At 33.2% G+C, this 16,612-nt stretch overlaps 4 protein-coding genes across 4 annotated transcripts in view; 2 read left to right on the forward strand and 2 right to left on the reverse strand.

Annotated features, from left to right (window-relative positions):
• The window catches only part of Atf6 (bZIP_ATF6 domain-containing protein ATf6), an 83,978-nt gene that overhangs the window by 63,048 nt on the left and 4,318 nt on the right, over positions 1 to 16,612 (reverse strand). The gene's annotated exons all lie outside the window — the stretch shown is intronic.
• On the forward strand, positions 1,676 to 4,506 carry LOC136409162 (zinc finger protein OZF-like). Its single transcript, XM_066390493.1, has 7 exons — positions 1,676 to 1,788; positions 3,040 to 3,290; positions 3,348 to 3,489; positions 3,542 to 3,681; positions 3,736 to 3,929; positions 3,985 to 4,162; positions 4,272 to 4,506. The coding sequence occupies exons 1-7, from the start codon at positions 1,687 to 1,689 to the stop codon at positions 4,492 to 4,494; spliced, it is 1,230 nt and encodes a 409-aa protein (XP_066246590.1). The 5' UTR covers positions 1,676 to 1,686; the 3' UTR covers positions 4,495 to 4,506.
• On the reverse strand, positions 5,741 to 12,679 carry LOC136408969 (putative leucine-rich repeat-containing protein DDB_G0290503). The gene is made up of 16 exons (XM_066390218.1): positions 12,408 to 12,679; positions 12,190 to 12,350; positions 11,976 to 12,127; positions 11,833 to 11,921; positions 11,588 to 11,773; positions 11,360 to 11,531; positions 11,249 to 11,304; positions 11,051 to 11,133; positions 9,541 to 9,623; positions 9,220 to 9,485; positions 8,976 to 9,164; positions 8,157 to 8,925; positions 6,345 to 6,522; positions 6,093 to 6,282; positions 5,911 to 6,033; positions 5,741 to 5,857 (listed from the first exon to the last, which is right to left on the reverse strand). The coding sequence occupies exons 1-16, from the start codon at positions 12,516 to 12,518 to the stop codon at positions 5,786 to 5,788; spliced, it is 2,880 nt and encodes a 959-aa protein (XP_066246315.1). The 5' UTR covers positions 12,519 to 12,679; the 3' UTR covers positions 5,741 to 5,785.
• Positions 13,377 to 15,885, forward strand: LOC136409036 (hexosaminidase D-like). The gene is made up of 7 exons (XM_066390316.1): positions 13,377 to 14,010; positions 14,532 to 14,846; positions 14,913 to 15,026; positions 15,080 to 15,169; positions 15,220 to 15,333; positions 15,387 to 15,667; positions 15,721 to 15,885. Exons 1-7 carry the CDS (start codon positions 13,392 to 13,394, stop codon positions 15,805 to 15,807), a joined length of 1,620 nt encoding a protein of 539 aa, XP_066246413.1. The 5' UTR covers positions 13,377 to 13,391; the 3' UTR covers positions 15,808 to 15,885.

Here is a 16,612-nt window from a genome sequence, read left to right on the forward strand (position 1 = left end):
CAGTTTTATGCAAAACTTCTTCCCCAAAGCCTCCATAGCATCACAGGTACCGACAGTGGTACCTTTCGTGGACGTCTACTTTCTCTATCTGGTTTAAAGATGTTTTTTTTCTCTTAACCGATGATGGACTGACCGACATATTTTTTGACAAGGATGTCAGCGATTCGGAAAGGGCTCAGTATAAAGACGCCCAGCTTGTCTGGCGTTGCATGCTATGTCGTCATAAATAAAATGCATACTTTTCAAACATAAATTGAACAATTTCGACAGTTTAGATGCAAAATTTCGTCACAAAATTTGAAACGCTCAATTCAGTGCGATCTTAAAGTTGCAAATTGGATAAAACCAATTTGAAATTCAAATTTGCAAAAGAGATAAACGTGTCTATTTTGTTTCAAATCATTTTTTGTGTTGTCTATAATAAAAATGACTCAAATATCCATGTTTTTTAGTGTCAACGAGAATATATTATATTTTTGGACATAAATTGAAGACCTTGGTGCAAGAATCGGACAACTCCAATTTTTAAAAATTTTCCGGAAACGAAAAAAACTTCGCCATTTTGGAATGATGTTTTATAAAATAAAAATGAGGACACAGTTACTTGTAGTATCGTTTAGTGGTTTGGTTAACGAAAATTTGTACTTATAGTCGCCCCATGATGGCGAAAAATTATTTTGAAAATTTTGACTTTCCTGTTTCTTGCACCCAATTAGCCAAATCATAAAAACACCCAGCTGATCCAAGAATGTTATTTATTAAATAATTATAAAAAACAAATTTTTTGTTTAAATAAATGGAGAATCGGTCTCGTAGCCCTTATTCGTTCCTTCCTCGGCCTCTTCATCTATATCATATTCGATAGTTGGTGATTCTGGTAGTTCTCCAAAAATGGCTTATTAGTAAGCCGCTGGAACATATTTTTCCACGAGGTTTTTTCAAGTTACAGAAGCAGCACAACTTTTCCTCCTTGCAATCAATTTAAGGAAAATTGAAATCGGTCTAGTCTCTTGCAGTCTTTTGTAGCGTGATCTACTGCCAAACATCTATTAACTTTTATTCTTTTCTCCATTTCCTACCGTAGATTACTAAGCCTGATATATGGGTTCGACAAAAATATTTTTTATTTTTTTCAAAAATGAGAATTCTGCATGTGTCCCGTTTACGTTTTTCCCGAAGTGCTCCAGTGCGCAGCTTTTTTTCTCTAGGCCTCCCGTTCTCTGAATCTGTTCTTTTGTTGTAACATCCATACATTTTTTGTATATGACCGTTCTTAGATGTTTGGTTTCTTCATTTTTTTTTACTTCTTCTGATGTCTCTGGTATTGTCTAGTTTGTTTCCGTTCTATTTGCCCCAAAGGGTTAGTCATTGATGTTGCAGTAGGTCATTCCTTCGACAGAGTATTACACGTTTCTCATCTTCCACGTCTGTTATCTTCTCCTCCCTCCCCCGGGATTGATTACCCAGATTCGGGAAAGAGGCATCCAGGGGTCACCGCGTGAAGATGCGAATAGGTCTGTGACCCCCAACCTGAACTAAGTCAATTATCAGTTTATGTACAAAAACAAATAGTTTTCACTATGCATTATGAGAAACTAGTGGTTTTCTCGTAGTTTTCGTACGATAAGTTCTGAAAATTTCGCCTTTATTTGGCTCATCCTTGCTTTTTTTCCAGTTTACGCAATTATGGAGATTTGCAGGCTTTGTTTAACATGTAGTGCGGACTGCAGTGATGTCTCACAAAACAAACTTTTGATTTCAAGAATCAAAAAATGTGTTTCCGTTCAGGTAAGTTAATTAATTTGAATAGCAAAATAAGAATATCACGTTATACGTCCTTAATCACTTTGCCCTTAGTAGTGAACTACTTTTTGCCTCATGCACCCATGGGAGTAGCGAAAGCAGCAACTGTACATTTTAGCGTGGTATAGAGAGATAAAAGAAGCTTCCATCTTGCTTACTTGTAACGGCCTTAATCCTTTTTATCTTGCTAGAGTGTGGAGCGTTACCCTTCTTTTGGAATAGTAATTTATACAGGGTGATTCATTAACAATGAGACGACTGAAAACTGGAGATACTACACGTCAAATGGTAACGATTGGAGAAAATATGCCTTTTCTGAAAGTTGATAGTTTCAGATGTATACAGGGTGTTGAAAGTTAAAATTTTAACTCATTTTTTTTGCATTATTTTGAAAATATTTAGGTTAGACACTTGAAGATGTGTAAAGATATGATTTTTATAGGTAACGAATAAGATACGTTTTGCAATTTCCGCCTTGCTAATAGAGAGTGCCACTTAAGGTCAATTTTACACAATTTAGGGGTAATAACTTTTTACTCTGTATGTCTAACATGAAATTTGAGCCAAAATCTGAAAGAGCAATAATTTTTCCATTAATTATGTATTCTTGGTTCATTTCGATACCTTAATCCGTGTTTGAGAAAAATCTATTTAACGAACTCTGTTTAAATTTGATTTGATAATACGAAATATTAAAAGCGAAACAAACCAAGTGTACTTTAATTTTCTAGAACACATAAAAATTAAATAATTGATACACGTAATAATAATTTAAAGTAATTGTTTAATGCATATATTTTCAGAATAATAGCAAAAAAATGAATTAAAATTTTAACTTTCAACACCCTGTATACATCTGAAACTATCAATTTTCGAATAAGACATATTTTCCCCAATCGTCACCATTTGATGTGCAATATCTCCAGCTTTCGGTTGTCCCATTGTTAATGAATCACACTGTATGTATCAATCAATTGCTGTAAGAGGTACTTTTCGGCGCCAGTTCGTTTATTGAGCAATTTGGGGACGGGGAAGGCGCTTTTCGCATATTCTGTTTGATATAACCTTTTTTAAGAGTGTATGCTTGTTATGTGTATGTTAGTGCGGTAAAGAATAATTTTCTGCTCGTGTTTATTCAGACTGGATCTAAATATTCTTTATCATCCCTCATTGTAATAAGTTTCTCACTAATTCGTGATATTTGCTCATGGCTGACGATCATATTTTATTCTTTAGATAAATCCTATGGATGACCTCCCCAAACACGTTTGTACCCCCTGTATTGAGCAAATTCAACGATGGCACGAATTCAAAATGATATGTCTGCAATCAAAACATACGCTTGAAGTTGAAGGATTTAAAAAGAACTATGAACCCTTAAGTGATGTAGAACTCGACCAAGATGTAACTAAGAACAGTCGGACATTCAATAAGGACATCACAGACCCTGCACCGATAAATGATCATGCCAATGCATCTGAGCCAAAGTACCTATACATGATTGTTTCTGAAACTATTTATTAATAAGACTTTTTAAACTAAAGGATCAATTCTGCAGAGAAATTGGAAACATTCATTCATATTTGTAACTTTTGCTCTCAAACATTTGAGTATTACACCGATTACTTGGACCATCAAGTGAATCATAACGGAGAGATTATCATTCAATGTGATAAATGTGATTTAGTAAGTGCCACATCTATTCATAGGTGTGTAGTATTATCAGATTATTCCTTAGGCTTTTCCCTCAATGCAGTTATTTGTTCAACATGAGAAGAGCCATAAAATCCACGATAAAATTCCATGCCATATTTGTGGCACTGTGTTACAGAAACAAAGCATGAAATTGCATTTAAATAAGCATACTGGCAAATTTCAGTAATTCACATTTATGTCTACACTGTAAAGTTATTCACATACGGACTTTTTTAGGTGCAGTGAATGTCCCACTTCGTTTTCAGGTGCCCAACTCTTAAAGTCACATATTTCAGCGAAACACTTGAAATTAAAACAATATTTCTGCGATTTTTGCGGAAAAGGATTCGGCACGAAATCCTCATTAAACCTCCACTTGAAAACTCACAATGACGAGAAAAGTTATAAGTGCGATCAGTGTGATTATTCAGGTGAAGGAATTTGCAATAATATTGAGAATTGGGAAGAAAGTGTAATTAATTTCAGGAAAAACATCGGGGGCCCTAAGGATGCACATGTCAAAACATGAAAGTGGCACTTATGTGTGTGAATATTGCTCCAAAATATTCAAGAGCTTTAAGAATTTGAGGGATCATCTAAGTCGAGTTCATTCGGGAGACAAGAAACACTCTTGTGATATTTGCAGTAAGAAGTTTAAATTGAGGCAAGTTCGCTTGTTATTCATGGCATTTGAGGGTTTATTATTGAGTTAGAAAAAATTAGAAACACTTCTGTAAATTAACGATCTACACTTGACATTGAAATTTTTATAGGTATCTCTTAGAACATCATAAAAGGACACATACAGGGGTGCAACCATATACTTGTTCAAAATGTACGAAAACTTTCACCAGATCTGATGGACTCAGAATGCATTTGCAAACTCATATTGAAAGTAAAACCACATTCCAGTGCCAACTGTGTGAAAGGTTGTTTAAGACGAAAAGAGGTGCTAAAAGGCATAATTGTCCTAACGTTATAAATTGCAAAAGTTGAATTTCGAGAAAAATATAATATACACGTATAATTAGTTCTTGATTTCATTCAGTTCTTAATATATAAGATTTTCTGTTTGCATCTTCAGTTCAGTGGTAGAAGATCACGAAATAACGTGGCGACGATATAGAGAATTAAAGTTTACAGAATGTTTTACATGTTTTCACTGCAGCTGTTCTCATTTTTGAGATATTTAGTTCAAATTTGGGCCGAACATTTTTCATAATGCTACTTCAACGAGTCATTAAAACGGCTATCTATAGAAAAATAATTTTATGGTGGTCATACCCCCTCAAACTTCGTTTACTGCTACTAGAAACTTGTTCATCTTTTGCTTTTTTTGTGCGTAATTGTGATCGTTTTCTAACTATTTGAAAAAATAACATGAAAGATGCCCAATTTTTTCTTAAATCGTTTCTATTTGAACGCTATCAAATCTATCAGTTAACTCGTGTTATTTAAGTACGTGCACAAATTTCAAGAAGCGATTGTAAGACGAAAAGTTTATATAAACATAGGCCCGGTAATGCTTCGATTTCAAGATACAGGGTGTTAAACTTTTTTTTTAAATCATTACATATTTAAAAAAAAAAACTAAATAACAAGAAGATGTGAACTAATATGACGTTGAAACTTGATGACAATTTTTAATATAGTACAAAGAAATCTTTTAAGCTAAAAATTTTTTATCTCTTTTTATTAGTAACGTGCATAGGAGTAATGCCGGAAATTAAGAAAAACCAAACAAGAAAAACGCTTTATTAAAATTTCATTTAAAATGGTACACAATTTTTTTTTGATAAGAAAACATTTAAAAATTGGTAAATTTCAATTGTCAATTAAATCGGCTAAACGATTATTAAGATTTTTACAAAAAAACGATTTAAAAAAGTTTGACACTCTGTATCTTGAAAACGAAACATTGCCGGACCTATGTTTATATAAACTTTTCATCTTAGAATCGCTTAAAGAATCACCCCCAAGAAGTTTGGCTACGTACTTAAAAAACATCCGGTATTCCAACACTTTCAGTTATTTTGTCTAAAAGACTAAATGAGATTGAAAAAAATTTAAAACACGTGTCTACCAAATCCAGCTTTTTTATCTTGCCGATACCGAAAATATTGAATTCGACAGCATGTTCAACAGAACTAGCTATGGGCTCAACAAATTGGAAACATAAAATAAAATGCTAACTGCACCCTCGATGAATGAAAAGAACTAATGTAAGATATAAAAAAAAAACATCTATTTCTCTTCAAAAAATTTATAAAACGTTGCAAATAATTAACTACAATTTTCCTTCTTTCGATTTTACTTTCCGTGCTAACTTAGCATCCATCAATATCTGGATATCCTTAACCTGCAACCCAACTTCTCATTATTAACGAACAATAATTTCCCTCATGTCTCTACCTTCTGATCGTATCGATCCATATTCTCCAACAACCGATCTCGCACTTTCTTGTTGGTTGCCTCAATGTCCAGGCAACTGCAAACTACTTTCTTCGAATACTCCTTCCAGGCCTCATGGTTTTTCTGTTAAATCCGGAAGTAATCAATTTTTGTTTGCCAGTAAGAAACTTTTTACTAAATACCCGAGAATCTTTTTCCAATTTTTTGATCAGGGCGATAAATTTCTGCTCTTGGGCTACTGTCGATTCTTTGTACTTATCAAAATCGGTGCGTAACATCTTCAGCTGGCCTGCCAGCTCCAGTTTCTCATCCTCGAGCCGTGAAGTGCATGCGTCACATTCGTTGAGGATTTTCTTTAAATATTCCCTAAACCTGTGAAAACAGATAATTATGCAATCAACATAAAAGGTAACTTCAATAAGAAACTCTTGTACTTTTTATCCTGCTCTTCCAATTCTGCTTTTTGTTGTTTACGTATGTCGTTTGTATCTTTGAACATTTTTTGATACATTTTTTCGATGTCGCTGATCCGTTTTTGATACTCGATTTGTAGCTCGTCTCTTAAGTTCAACTCGCGTTTCACCGCTTCTTCTTCAATAGCAGTCTGTAGTTCTATAAGATTAATATAATAAATTAGTTATAATGAAGAACAAGTTATTTAATTGAATCACAGAATTTCAGAAACACCCTAAATCCATTTTTTGATATATTTAAGTTAGACACGGGATAATGCTTAGACGATATAAATCTATCGATTGAGTGTGGAAACCACCATAGTCTAACATATTAAACATATTTTAATTGGTTTGACATTATTGACTGAGTGGTGAAACACCCTTAGTACAAAACTCAGGTTGGCGGAATCAGAATTATGCCTCGTTTACACGAGCTTATAATCTGTATAAATATCGAAAAAATTAACCATCACGGTAGATCATACAAAAAATGGATAAAAAATAAACATACATTGCGATTACACTGGTTCAAAATGTTACTGAATGGTCAAATCAAAACCACGTTAATTCCTTCATCCCTGAGTCTTAATGAGTTTTGGTTGTCCATGGTGCCAAGCGTCCATATGTGAGATAATACATATATTGGCAAGACAAAATCAGAATAAATACAGATATGACCACATGAAGATGTAAATGGCCCTATGATGTTATGAATGGCTATACAGGACGTTTCTAAGTAGATGGTAAAAGTTCTAATGGGTGAATCCTGAGCTAAATTTAAGACGAAAACTTCATATCATGACAAGTCCAAAAATGCTTCATCTTCGCCTTATAGGGTGTTAAAAAAACACTTTTTTTTCGTTTTTTATTAATTAGTTGTTTATTTTTTTGTCTAAACTTACGGAAAATTTTACATATCATACACCGAGTATTTCATACAAACGGAAATTTTCGGACTATGATTTCATACACGAGGTGATGCAGATTGATGGGTTTTGAGCTATCATTTATCACTTTTTTTTTCTAGAAGAAGAAAGACTCGGAAGATTGTATGCACAGTAATACATTTCCGTTGCTATTGTCAAGGATGATGAATCCTGAATTTCCAGAAAATTTTTCTATACCCAGTGGAAAAGTTCCAATTTCTATAAAGATTATGGATCACTTCAAAAAAAGTCATAAGTTTGTAAGCCAAAACAAAGAAGTCCAGAACTTCTGAAATGATATTTTAAACTGGCGCATCGTTGCAAAGGATGAAGGCCAATGAAAAGATTTAAGATAATTAATAAAAAGATAATATTTAAGTCTTCTTTTCTTTATGATCAATATTTTGTTATAGTTTCTTTTCGCGTTTCTCTTATTGCTATATTTTAAAATCTTCAAAAATATGGCAGAGTTGTTCGACGTTTGATGCAGAAACAACCCAAATTCATGCGAAATTTGACCTTCTAATATTTTTTAACATGACCGACCTTCATTTATTCTATCATAATATACTTTGTAAGCTATCACATTGTTGTACATCACAGTCAATTTTTAACATGATGAGAACAGAGTTTAGAAAACTAAATTGGTTTTTTGTTTTTATCTCAAAACTTGTTATTTATCGCTTAGAGTGTTAGGGTTGGGTGTGTCTACAATCAGTAATCCAATTAATTGTGTGAGGATTTTAATCAATCGTGTGTATACTTAATAGTACTACTCAACCAAACTTTGAAACTAAATATCTCATAAACTGTTGGAGCTATGAAAAAAATATTCCATTTTCACAAAAGTAAAAAAAATACTCACGATTTTCCTTCTTCCTTTCCTCAGTGTCCCCACCAGCTCCACTGGGTCCCACCAACCTCCCCTCCCTCGTTGCATTTTCCGTCTCCTTCAGCTGCTCAATCAACTTCGCTTTCTCCCCTTTTAACTTCTCCATTTCCTTCTTTACTTTATCCAACCACCTTTTTGTTTCTTTTTTCTCTTGTTCATATCTTTTGATGATTTCCAAAGCTTTGACCAAGTCTTCTTCTTTGGATTTTAGCTCGTTACTATCATGAATTTTCTGCCTCAACTCATCGACAGTTTTCTCCAAAAGCACCCTCGCCATTGCGGCACCCTCCAATTGCTCCATACAGTCTTTCAGCCGAGAATCCAAGTCTTGTTTCTCACTTTGCATTGTGGTAACTCGATTTTTGGAATCTTGCAGGATCTCTTCTAATTCCTTAATTCTTATCACAGCCTCCTTATATTGCCTTTTCAAAACTTCATCTGAATTTACTTCAATTTGCTGCAGCAGTTTTTTCCAGGAATTGAACTTCTCTTCTACTATTCCCTTCTCCACGGTGTCTCCCTGAACTTCTTGCAAGAACTTATCCATTTGGAATGCAATTTCCAATGCTTTTTCTGGTGCTTCTCTGTTAGATTTGTTTTCCAGGTGTTGCATGACGTTTTTGAGCTGAAGCTTCAACGCTTCGTAATCGCTTTTCACGGGGCCGTTTTCGAGTTCCAGAGTGGATTGCAGCTTTTTATGCTGCAGCCTCGTCTCTTCGAGCTCGCTTTTTAATTGGAACAACTGTAAATAAATCTTGGGGATTGCTTCAAATGTTTTTATTTGGTTAAAACCTCGTTTTTCTTGTACTCCAATTCGGCTGAAAGTCGGCGGTTTTCCTCCTGCTCCTTGGCAAGCAACTGATTAGCAACCTTCAGGTCACTCCTGCACTTCTCCACTTCATTGAGCAATGCCTCAGTATTGTCTTTATTGCTTTGATTTTCCAGAGATTTTAGTAGACTCAAACGTCTTTCTTCTGACTCCTGCAACATCATTAAAATGCAGATTTTCAAAAAATTTATCAAATAAATGTTTAACCTCAAGCTTCTTCTGCAATCTACGCTCGTTGCATTCAGTCTTCTCCAATTCCTGCTTCATCAACTCTAACTGCGGAAGGTTGTACTTAAGGGAAATGTTTTGAATTTCCGACCGGGTCTGCACAAGCATTTCTTCTATTCTTTCTTTCAGATCTTTATTGTTCGAGTGCAAACTGGAAATTTGCCGGTTTTTGTCCTCTATTAGAGTTTTGTAGTTCTTGAGTTCGTTTTGCAGCAAAAGCAGGTCTTTTGTGTGGCTTGGGTTGTCTGAAATTTGCACGTAAATTGGTTGAAATTTAAGCTGAAAGTTTGATTTGTTTACTGCAGCTTTTAAACTCTTTCTTCGAGACTTCACCCTTTAGTTGTCGATACTCTGTGAGGTCACGCAGATCTGATTCGTAGAATCTGTTGGGAAATAGGCAAATTGATAATTTTACAAAATGTTTTGTGGATGTTCACCGTTCTTAAGTATATTAGTAAGCTCATATATTTTTTTCATCAAAGTAAGCAGATAATTTTGGACTCCATTATATTTAAACAGTTCAGCAAGTAAACAGGAAAAACCTATGGTAAAAATAGACCGTTAAGGTCTTTTTTGCTTGTATATATTTTGGACACTCTGAACAATGCATCCATTAATTATTCATGATTGTAAGATCTATTTACCCATATCTCACTGTTTTATGCTTTTATTTATTTATATAGTCTGTCCTAGATAAGGATGAACAGCATAGAGTTCTCGAAGACGGTAATAAATACAAAATCGCTTAAATTAGGAAAAAATTACGCAATTTAAAGCAAATTAATAACTTATTTTTATAACGGCTAAATTTTGAATGGTTTCGAAAATATCCAGAAAAAATGATTTTGGCGGTTTTTGTTTTTTGCAAATAACTTTTATACGGTTATAGTTAGAGGAACAAAAGTCTTACAATATTAAGACATATTTTTCAGATCTTCTTAGCCAGTTTTCTCATTAAATCCTCACTTTTGGAGATAAATTATTAAACTATTAATTTTTTATATAGACGGAATATCATCTATCTAGATTTTTAAAATCCAACGAATTGAACCATTGGTTCTTATCCATTTTTCCTAAAGTCGAATACTTAACCATTCGTTATTTATTCTGGTATTATAAGGTGTTGCATCTTGTTGAAAATAAAAGGTATTCAATTCCGCAAGAAGTAAATTATCCAGGGAAATCATCAACATGACCAGTCAAAAGTTCGTGGTATTTTGCTAGGTTTAACATTTCATTAATAGTGAATCAATTAACCGATTTAAAAAATCCCACTCCAATCATTGAAGTTGAATCTTCTTTGAAAATGATTTTCCACCACAATTGACACTTAGTAATTATCGTCAATAACAACATTAATGACAACAAATCATCTGTACTGCATCATAAATAAAAATAACAACATCTGTTTTGAACACTTTTGTAAAATATTGTTGAATTTAAAAAATTGTTTTCATATTACCTTGTTATACTTCACCAAATTCAGAAAAATACTTTCTATCAAAAATTTTTAAAAAATACGGAGTTCTATTTAAAATTCAGAAGTTAACATCTGAAGCAGAAAAACTTGAGTTTTAAAAAATAAACTTTGACGTTATTTAGTTGTCTGAACGATATCATTTCATATGGTTTTTAATACATCAAAATCCATTCATAAATAATTAACTTCTAACTTCATTCATTTTTTATAAGACAGCTGGCATAATAATAATAATTTTATTATTTTCTTAACCCCATTGTGGGGTTGAATTAAGGGTTTCCCTTTATCTTCGGAGTATATACTTCACACAATTCTAATACAATTACTTACCTGAGTTTCACTTTCAAACCATCCAGCTCCACAGACTTGTCCACCAACATTTTTTTAAGCCTCTCTGTATTTTGATTATTGTCCTTGATCAAACAAATAAACTTCTTAACAAAAACTTAATATGTCACTAATGTTTAAACTTTTAACCGATTTTTAACAAACTACAAAAGACTTTCAAGTCTGCTTTAATAAACTTACCAAAGAAGTGTTTAACAAGGAATTAGGATCCTTTTGCAACTGATCATTTAATCTTGCTAAAAATAACTTCATCATTATGAAAAACTCAAGCACACTCAAACTATTAAATACCTCGAAAATGGTCATTTTCATTCTTCACTACTTCGACAACCTCTATCAAATTTTTACACTGTTTCTGTGCATCTTCAAAACTCTTAAAAATGGCCATATTGTCATTTTCCAAGGCGATTTTTTCAGAAACAAGCCGTTCCACTTCATCTCTGAGAGCATTTTTCTCATTACTCTGAGAATATTTTATTATCAAAAAGTCATCTAATAAATAGTGTTAAGAGAACTTACACAAATTTTGAATTTATTAACCTCAGCTTCTAAAGTGCCTTGCAGCTGTTCAATTTGATTTTCAAGTGATTTCTTCAACTCTTCAGAATTATATTTTGCATCCAAATTAAGAAGACCTTTCTGAGATTGAAGTTTTACATGCAACTCGGCTACTTCTGATTTATAAGCCATTAAGTCAGCTTCATGCTAAAAACCACTCACTCAATTAAAATAAAAGAAAATTAGGTAGCTGCAATGAAACTTACATTGGCAACAATTTCCTTAAGTTTATCAATTTGTCCCTCTTTTTGTTCTAAAGTTTTAGTCAGTGTATTAACTGTTTCACTTTTATCAACTACAAAATTTTAAATTGCAAAGAATTGTATTAGTAACAGCACAATCATCTCACCAAGTAAATTTCCAGAGTTTTTTAAGGAAATCTGAAATTGTCTTATCTCTCCTTCAAGCAAAAGATTTTGTTTCTTAAGAGCCTCAATTTCCTTGTTTTTTTCAACTTTAACCTTATCAAAATCATGTTTCAATGTCTGTATTTCCCTGCATCTGAATATGATAAGTAAAAATAAAAGACCATTTGAGTACCTAAGTCTATTGATTAAACTTACCGTACTTCATATAAAACTTTAAGCTGTTCATCAGGTGTGAGTGCTTCTTTGTAAAGATGATTTAAATTATCATTTGATAGAACTGAGGTATTCGTCGAAGAATTTATAGTGCTGTCGTCATAGTTAAAGTCGTCAAGATTTGCTTGCAGCAAATTTTGAAGCTGCATTAAGGATATTTGCAGATAATTTAGATGTCTTGCATGTTTTTAATAACTTACCTCCTCTTTTCTTCTTAACTGGTCTTCTAGGTCCTCTTCTTCCTCAATATTCTTGGAATTGTTTATTTGAATATCTGTGCCCTGAAACAGGCTCAAACCTTCGTTGTCCATGTTTATGTCTTTATATAAAGTACGTTGAGCGTTAGCTTATGTTGAAATCTATTTTTCGTTTAATTTTTAATTATTATTTTTGTTTTAAAAAGGTAAAGTAATGAGTAAAAAGGTCTTGAAGAATTGTTTACGTTTTTGAAATTTTATTAACGAAATATACAATTGATGACGTTTGGATACATGTGTCTATATTTATTTTCATGTCGGAATGAAACGAAACCCATGAAATTAACGGCAACAATGCAATTTTACTAATTGCTAACTCTTAAATAACTTCCATAAATATTAACGTTCTGGTGACAGAAATAAATAAGAACGAGAATTTTATGAACTGTAATCAGTAATATTTTCTACTTAACAAACTCATTAACCAGTTACAAATCTGCAAAATACATCGATATATTTGTTAACTATTCAATCTCGAAAAAAATGAACAACCCCCTTTGAATTGGAAGTTGGAACCTCAAATTCGCGTAAAGGAAAGGGATTTGGAACCTTAAAATTCGTTTTCACAGGACAATTTTAGGAATGGATTGTATTTGAGATTGAAATAATAATGAAAAGGCTGAATTTTTAAACAATCGTATTAATATTGTTAAGGACACAAATCTGCGCTACATTGCCATATTTCCATTTTCACAGCCTATGGCATAGATGATTTGTCCTTATTAATTTTCACCTCTAAAGCAATCAGCTGGGATCATTAGAGATTATGTTATACTCTCGTTTTTTTTTAAATTAATTTATGGATTAATTAAATTTTTAGCCGAGTTTTCAACATTTTAACAATCTTTTATAAGTAAAAGAAACAAAGATACTTTACCCAGCTACCTACATGGTTGCTCACTCTACGCAACAATCGAATTTAAAACCATGAAACTGGTATTCAACCTCAAATTAATCACCGTCCTTAGTGGCATCATAATAATTTTGCTGGTTTTCTATGCATTAAATATCATATCTACCCGCAATGCTAACAATAAAACAGCCAGTAGGAAGACTTACAAGAACATAAAACAGTCATATTCAGAAGAGATAAGAAAAATTGACATACCTGAGAGAATAGTTCACATAGACCTTAAAGGGGCTCCTCCGAAGATTTCATATTTCTCACAATTGCTCCCCTTATTGAGGAAACTGGGAGCAACAGGAATTTTGTTAGAATATGAGGACATGTTTCCTTATTCAGGCCAGCTATCTAATGTTTCTGCCTTAAATGCTTATACTCTTGAGGATGTTCGAGAAATCATTAAATTTGCCCAAACCAATAATTTAAAGATAATTCCATTTATTCAAGTATTTGGACAGTTAGATTTCCTGTTGAAACTGAACAGTTTTGTGGATTTTCGCGAAGTGTCTTCCTTTCCCTCCACAATTTGTCCTTCTGGCAATAATACTTTGCCTCTTCTGCAATCAATGATAGAGCAAGTTATTGATGTTCACAATACCAGTGACATGATTCATATTGGGTTTGGGGCTGTGCCATTTTTGGGTAAGGCAGGGGAGTTGTTAACAAAGGGAAAATTGCATATTTGAGAGCATCTTCAGAATAAGACTTAAAGCCTTGTGAAACAATATTATGGGGTGCATGAAAGCAGGTAAATAATTGGTGTAACTTGAATTTTTAAGCATGTGTGCGATTATTGAAATTATTACTAACATTGATCAATTTGAGGAACTTCGATTAATAACCAGTACATGAAATCTCAGTAACTAGGAAATTTACAAAGGTCATTAAGTTGGCAAAATTTTGCAGTTTTAATAGAGTAATTTAAACCATTTTTTATTTTTCTTTAAAAAGTTCATAGTTTACTAAATATTTAGAAAAAGCTAAGTATTCTCTATTGAAACAGCTCTTTTCAAACTTCAAATTTTGCTTATTAACTAACCCATTAACTACTACTTTACTACTTTATTACTAGTTATTGAGATTTCTGTACAGAACCTCAAAGAAAACTCACCCTGTAGTTATGTTACATATTATCTTGTGCAAAAAGCAACTTTAATTTTCAGGTCATTGCCACAAATGCATTAATCGAATGGTGACTCAGCAACTAACAAAAACCCAACTATTTCTTGAGCATCTCCGGTGCATTGTGACAATAATAAAGCAGAAAAATCCTGGCCTTAAAGTACTAATTTGGGATGATTTTTTCCGTACTTGTAAACAGGAAGAAGTTGATACTGAATTTGCAAAATCACAAATTACTCCAGTAGTGTGGTGGTATGGAAAAGATGTTTATGATGAATTAGGCCCCAGTTTATGGAACACTTATCGTGGCATATTTGACAATGTGTGGCTTGGTAGTGCCTTTAAAGGCACTTCTGGTAAGTTTTGGTAATGAAATGAATGGAAATCATAACATATCTGATTAACTTACTTAATTTTGATAGGAAGTAGCAAATATGTGTCAGACATAAACCACTATATTCAAAACCAAAAAAGCTGGCTTTCAGTTATAGAGGAATATCAAGAGAAAATAAACTTCCAGGGCATTATTTTAACAGGTGCCTATTTCAACTATCATTAACACATTCACCCCTGGTTTCATTCATATTAGGCCGTCAGCGTTATGATCACTTTGCAGTGCTATGTGAACTATTACCTGTAGGCATTCCTGCATTGGCAATGAGTTTAAGACTTCTTCAAGGTAGTATAATTTTCAAAACTCTTCGATTTTTTTACACAACTTTTATTTAGGGTTTAAAGACTCACCTTTAGGACCTCCATTGGAAGTCGCAAAAATTCTCCAATGCGATCAACCGTATGGTCTTATAGGCACGGCATTTGGCAGTCCAAAATGCAAATTTCCTGGTTAGTATCTTCAGATAATGGTTTAAAGCTTCTACTCATTTCAAATCAATCAGGTGCTGATGTGCTAGAATTTACCATTCATTTTCATCAGCTGCAGCAAGACTTTCTAGAGATAACAGATGATTTCCGAGTGAAGGGATGGCTGAGTGAATACAATAAACTGCATTCCTATTCAAATCCTAAGCATATAGAAGAAATTGCAGTAGCCTTGGACAGAATTAAGAGCGAACTTGAAGTTGTTAATGTTGGTATTTCCAATGCTATGCTAAAGGTTTATGATGAGTTTACTGTGGTGGAGTGGTTAGACACGTATTTGTTGCCATTTAAGAAAGAGGTATAACATTTTTTTCCAATTGAAATTCTGCTATTGATAAGGGAGTGCTTTAGGTATCATCGCTCTGGGAAGCAAAGAAGCGGATTCTGAGTACTACTTCTTGGCAACGAAAGCCTTTAAGCCATAGCAGTGAATTGTAATTTTTGTCATATTGAAATTTAATATTGAGAATTTCATTTACCACTTGTTCTACACTAAAATAAGGTTTTCTATTATTAAGTAACAATTGTAACTATAATAATAGAAGCTGACAAGAAAGAGACTCTCTGATTTAGATAAGCTTTATTTGTGACTATTTCCTAGAGATTTTTGGCCTTTCATTTCACGTGTCATTTATTCATCGGAATGTAGTAGATGTGATCCTAAATCAAACAAAATTTATCCCAAGTCCATTTCTTCGTCCGTTTAAAAAAGGGGGGGGGACTTTTAACGTCCGCACTGTAGAACGTTGTTTTTAAATAAATAAATGTTAAATAGGTACTTTAACAGTACCCGAGTTATGTAGCCATCTACGTTATTCTGCGGTCATCTGCATTTCATCCCATATTATCCTGTACAAAGGCGCCATGGACAAGTAGAGCCCATTAGGGACCAGCAAGAAGGGACAAAATAAAACCGCACTTACTTTTCACTTTTATCAAGGACTGTATGTCGTTCCATACTTCTAAAATTTTAGGGTCATCTCGTTTTCGCCGAATGATCATTATACGCATCACCTCACCCGGAAAGTTAATTTGGGCAAAATGTATGTACTCCTTCAATACTTAATAAAAATTTGAGCAGGTAAGTCAATATTACCGCTTCGATTTCAGTGAAATCACGAAACTTTTTCTTCCATAGATACTTTGGTATGAATAAAATTTTATGTTCTTATTTATTTTCTGAGAATTCTTTTGCAGTCTGAAGTTCGATCGAAACTTATAACTAAATAGCAGGGAGAATCAA

This window comes from Euwallacea similis, chromosome 5 (genome assembly GCF_039881205.1).
Source record: "Euwallacea similis isolate ESF13 chromosome 5, ESF131.1, whole genome shotgun sequence".
Lineage (NCBI taxonomy): Eukaryota > Metazoa > Arthropoda > Insecta > Coleoptera > Curculionidae > Euwallacea > Euwallacea similis.